We start from the raw sequence: 4546 nt of genomic DNA, 5'->3' as shown, positions 1-4546 counted from the left end.
TTAGAAGTTGTGGCCAGGACGTTTGTCTGACTTGTTCGATGTCAGTTCCTCTCTCTCTCTCTCTCTCTCTCTGTCTCAGTCTCTGTGTGAGTGTGTGAGTGCGTGAACGTGTATGTGTGTGCCTGCTCGCACCCGTGCGTGCAGCAACAGTGCTGATGGAACATACAGTGTCTTTTAGGCCTTGTTGCCTCTCTCTGTGGTCTCGTTGGGTTTTGCATAGATGCGAAACGATTGAATTGCTGGAGAACAGATTTTTCTAAAACAACCCAACTAACACATCATTTCTCTCTGCATTCTTTCAGTTTCAAAAACTAAACAAATGAAAACAACACACAAAAAGAAAAACTTACAACCTCCCAAATCTCGCTTGGCGAGTAAATGCGATTTGCATTCGCTTTGTTGATTGATGCATTTCTAATTCCATTAGAAATTTTCCACCAATGTCAGGCTGCAGCTGTAGCCAGTGATATAGTGGTGTGAACAAGTGGGTAAACTTTGACTTCCAGCCATCAAAATGCGAACAACTACCAATACAAACACATTTCACAAAATATTAACAGTTTAAATTCCCTTGTTCTCTCAGATTTTAAGATGATTTGTTCATCAAAGTTCCCCTTTCGAGATTTATATCACCCTAACAGCTGGATAATTTCTGCTGCGCAACATAAGATTGCGGGTTACCCTCCACTACATCCCTGACTATAGCCAAACAAAAATGTAAGACCGAACAAGTAAAAAGAGGAACACTAATGACAACGAGTGAAGGATTGCTCCAGAATGCCTAAATCCTGGCGGGTAACTTGCCAAAAAGTGTGCCGAGGAGAGGTTGTTGATTGCAAGGGGACGCACAACAGGCTTCTCGTTTAATTGTGAAAAAACGCGTTCAGTTCATCATACACAGGGGCCCGTTCGTGGTGTAAGTGCATGTCGTGGTAAGGCAGAACGTTTTCAGAGTGAATGCCGCTCCGGGCTCCCGAGGAGCCAAACACCAGGTTGTGGGCTCCTGCGGGTCTGGAGCCAGGCAGGCCGGAGTAATGCATAGAATAGTGGTACCCCTTCTCGTTCTCGGGGGACGCGGAGCCTTGGTGCTTCAGGGAAAAGTTGCCATTGATGCAAAGGGGAGGACTGAGAGGCCCCTCATACTCAGGGCTGTTGTACTCCGGGGATCCGCTCCCTCCATACAGTGAGTCGTAAGCCGAGCAATAGCCGTGCGTCCTCAGCGGGTGCGAGTTCGAACCCGGCTGGCAGTGGGGGCTGGACAGCCGCGCGCACTGGTAGGGGTAGGAGTGCATGGCGAAGGAGCCAGACCCGTACCTGCCCCCATCCTGGCACTGCTGTTCAGTGAGGAAGTTGCGGGAGTTCAGCTGCAGGCATCCTGCCACCAGGTTGGTCGTGGGCTGGGAGAGTCCCTTGCACAGGGTCTGGACATAGGAGACAAGGTCAGGCCTTTTTCCAGAGCGCAATATCTCCGATAGCGCCCAGATGTAGTTTTTGGCCAATCGCAGCGTCTCGATTTTGGACAGTTTTTGCGTTTTGGAGTAGCAGGGCACCACTTTACGCAGATTGTCTAGCGCAGAGTTCAGGTCATGCATGCGGGTCCTCTCTCGAGCATTGGCCTTAATCCGTCGCATCTTGGAGCGTTCGACCCTGGCCTGAGTCATTTTGCGCTTCTTGGGACCCCTTTTCTTGGGCCTGTCCCCTTCTGTATCATCTCCGTCGTCCTCTTCCTCCACCTCGTCGTCCTCTTCATCTTCTCCTGCGTGCTCAGAGTGCGTTCTGCTGTTTCCTCTCAGGTCAGAAGTATCCATGTCATCCTGGGTGTCCTGATCTTCATCTTTGATCTTGGAATCGTCGCCATCGCTATCTTCATCCCAGCCGGAGTATTTTTGTACGTCGGGAAGCAGGGAAGGGTCACTAAATAGCCTCGTCAACATTGTTGCTCTGCAAGAGAGAGAGGGAAGACATGGAAAATGAGGCCTCACAAGGGCAGAACATTCAAAATGCAAGAAAGGCTACAAAGACTGCGAGAAAACCTCACTATTACGCACTGCAGACTTCATTTAAACATCCAAAATATGGAAAATACCCACTGACAAAATATAAGCTAATGTCGAGGTGTGTGCTAAACCTTTGACAAAAAAAGAAAGCAAGCAAGAAAGAAAGAAATCAGCCCTCAAAGCTTCGCGCTGCGTTACAGCCAGACGGATACCCATTTAATTCCCTGCTGTCATCTGTGTGCCCTGTCGCGTCCTCTCGCAGCGGGTCCCAGCGGCAGGGGCCACATTACAGGTCCCATGGGGGCCCCCACTTTCACTCCTCCTGACGCCCATATACACTCCTGGCTGCATTCCAGCACTATTCATCCACACCACGCTCCTCTCCTCAGAGCAAGCGGAGGGGATTTTTATTTAATTGATCGGTCGTAGCTTCGTTTAAAGTCTAGCTGATTATTAAATTAAGGCTTGTATACATATCTTCAGTCGAGCTGTAAAAAAAATAATTTCAATATTACTGCGTTTTAAAAATAATAAGACATGTTTTTTTTTTACAGTTTTGGGAAAAAGACATAATAATAATAAAAAATAATAATAATAATAATAGATTCAAATATGTAGAAATTACTAGATTTATATAAATAAATTCACCTAAAATGAAATTGAAATAAATTGATCATCCTACCACTTGATTAGAAAGTGTTGTCCCATCAGAAAAAACGACGCATGGAGAGACGATGATCTTTAACAAACTCAAAACGCCTCCACTGGTTTCCTCCCTAACATGTTTTCACTTCCCTGCTATTATTATAGTGCAGCAGGAGATAGACTTGCAGCCCATGGCAAGGTAGGCTGTGATGGTTGGTTAATTATCTCGGGGGGTGTGCCAGGGGCAAAATCTAGTTTTTAAATCTCAGGCTCAGGAGGTTTGCTCAATTAGAAGGAGAAAAAAAACACAACAACGTTTAATTAACAGACCGTGCAGCTAACACGAAATAGATTTCACACATTATTCAGTATGCACGAGTGCACGATTTCAAAGCTCTTTTTTAGTCAGCGATAACCCTTTACAGATGGAAATCGCTTGTATCCTCTTAGCCCTCGTTAAATATAAAATACACAACACAATTTTTTGCACACTCCTCCGTCTTCCTTTTTTTCCTCCCATAAACAATGTTGCAGCGAGATAGATTGTTAAAGATAAAACTGGGCAAACAGAGATAAATCATGCTGCAGACTGCCTGTCACAGTCAATGGCGCTGTCCCACCCTTTCATTTGCTCCGAGACTGAACGTGCAAATCATCGACAAAATCATCAATAAATCTCCCATTAAGCTCGAGGACGTCCTTCGACGAGGCCGTGGTGAATCTGATGCACAAAACCTTGAAGATGAATTCTGATTTTTGTTTTCACCCTCATCCTTTTTTCTTTTTTCTTGTGCAGATTCAAGGTCCAGACGTAGGAATCTCTAAAATCAAATTAGAGTCCGATCTGATCTATTTACAGGCTGCGCTGCTGCTGTCAGGGGCTGCGCTCCAATCCTCAGGACTGCTCCCTCTGTAAATGATCCTGGAGGAGCGCAATCGGGACCGGGAGACGTTTGGCTTTTGACTCGTTATTCGATCTTAGCTTTTATAATCCAGGTAGATTTGGATGTCAGAAGTTGAAGGGCAAGCCAAACGAGTGGGAGAGAGAGAGAGAGAGAGAATGTGTGTGTGTGTGTGGAGCTAATTGTTATAAGCGCGCCCGTGCTGAAATCCAAAACAACTGATGACTATTAAATACAAACATGTCATTTAGTTCGTTAGGATGTGTTTCAAAGTGTGTCATCACGCGGTTTTAAAGAGCCTGCGTATTGTGTATGGATGCGCGTAAAGTCACAAACACTAAAGGCGTCAGTACAGTACATTTCCATATGGAATCATGCCAATAGATTCCACTAAAATTATACACATTACGCACAGTTTAATTCACCACAACAGCCTATAAAAGTATATGACAACACCTGGCATCCAAATGCATTTGTTCACCTGTTTAAGGATTAATTTTCTCCTCCATTTTGGATACATCCCGGATCTTTTTTTTGTTTTAATATATTTAATATATTTTTTTTAATCTACTCTCGTGTTGTTGTCCCAACTTACCTCGGCTCTTCACAGGGGATGGGAGGCAGAAAAAAACACGCGCCTGAGTTTCAGACCATCTTCAGGGACCGCACGAGCGAGCGATCCACCGCTCTCCTATCAGTGTATAGGTGCAGGAAGCGCGCGGCTGTCTTTTACTGGCTTGCACGGTGATGCTTCTCCCCTCCTTGCACGCGCGCCACCGGAGCCTGTGAACGTCTCGGTCGTGTCTGTACGTGTGTGTGTGAGTGAGTGAGTGAGTGAGTGAGTGAGTAAGTGAGTATGCATGCATGCATGTGTGTATGTGAGTGCGCGTATGGCAACCGTGAGCTACCGGGGACGGGGTTACATACCAGCTAAGGCTGTGATGCCAGCGCCCATATGGCTGGCACGTCACCGGCAAGAGCCATCACATGAGAGCCCGGTGA

General features: G+C 46.1%; 1 protein-coding gene across 1 annotated transcript; it reads right to left on the bottom strand.

Moving 5' to 3' along the window:
- Positions 1 to 687: 687 nt before the first annotated feature.
- On the bottom strand, positions 688 to 4343 carry LOC114439446 (neurogenic differentiation factor 2-like). The gene is made up of 2 exons (XM_028411388.1): positions 4140 to 4343; positions 688 to 1941 (listed from the first exon to the last, which is right to left on the bottom strand). Exon 2 carries the CDS (start codon positions 1932 to 1934, stop codon positions 864 to 866), a length of 1071 nt encoding a protein of 356 aa, XP_028267189.1. The 5' UTR covers positions 1935 to 1941; positions 4140 to 4343; the 3' UTR covers positions 688 to 863.
- Between the last annotated feature and the right edge of the window lie 203 nt (positions 4344 to 4546).

Source organism: Parambassis ranga, chromosome 8 (assembly GCF_900634625.1).
Source record: "Parambassis ranga chromosome 8, fParRan2.1, whole genome shotgun sequence".
Lineage (NCBI taxonomy): Eukaryota > Metazoa > Chordata > Actinopteri > Ambassidae > Parambassis > Parambassis ranga.
This window is presented reverse-complemented; position numbering and strand designations above follow the sequence as displayed.

Bases quoted from the DNA above. Each gene is read 5' to 3' on its own strand.
- LOC114439446 (XM_028411388.1), bottom strand. From the start codon at position 1,934: ATGTTGACGAGGCTATTTAGTGACCCTTCCCTGCTTCCCGACGTACAA.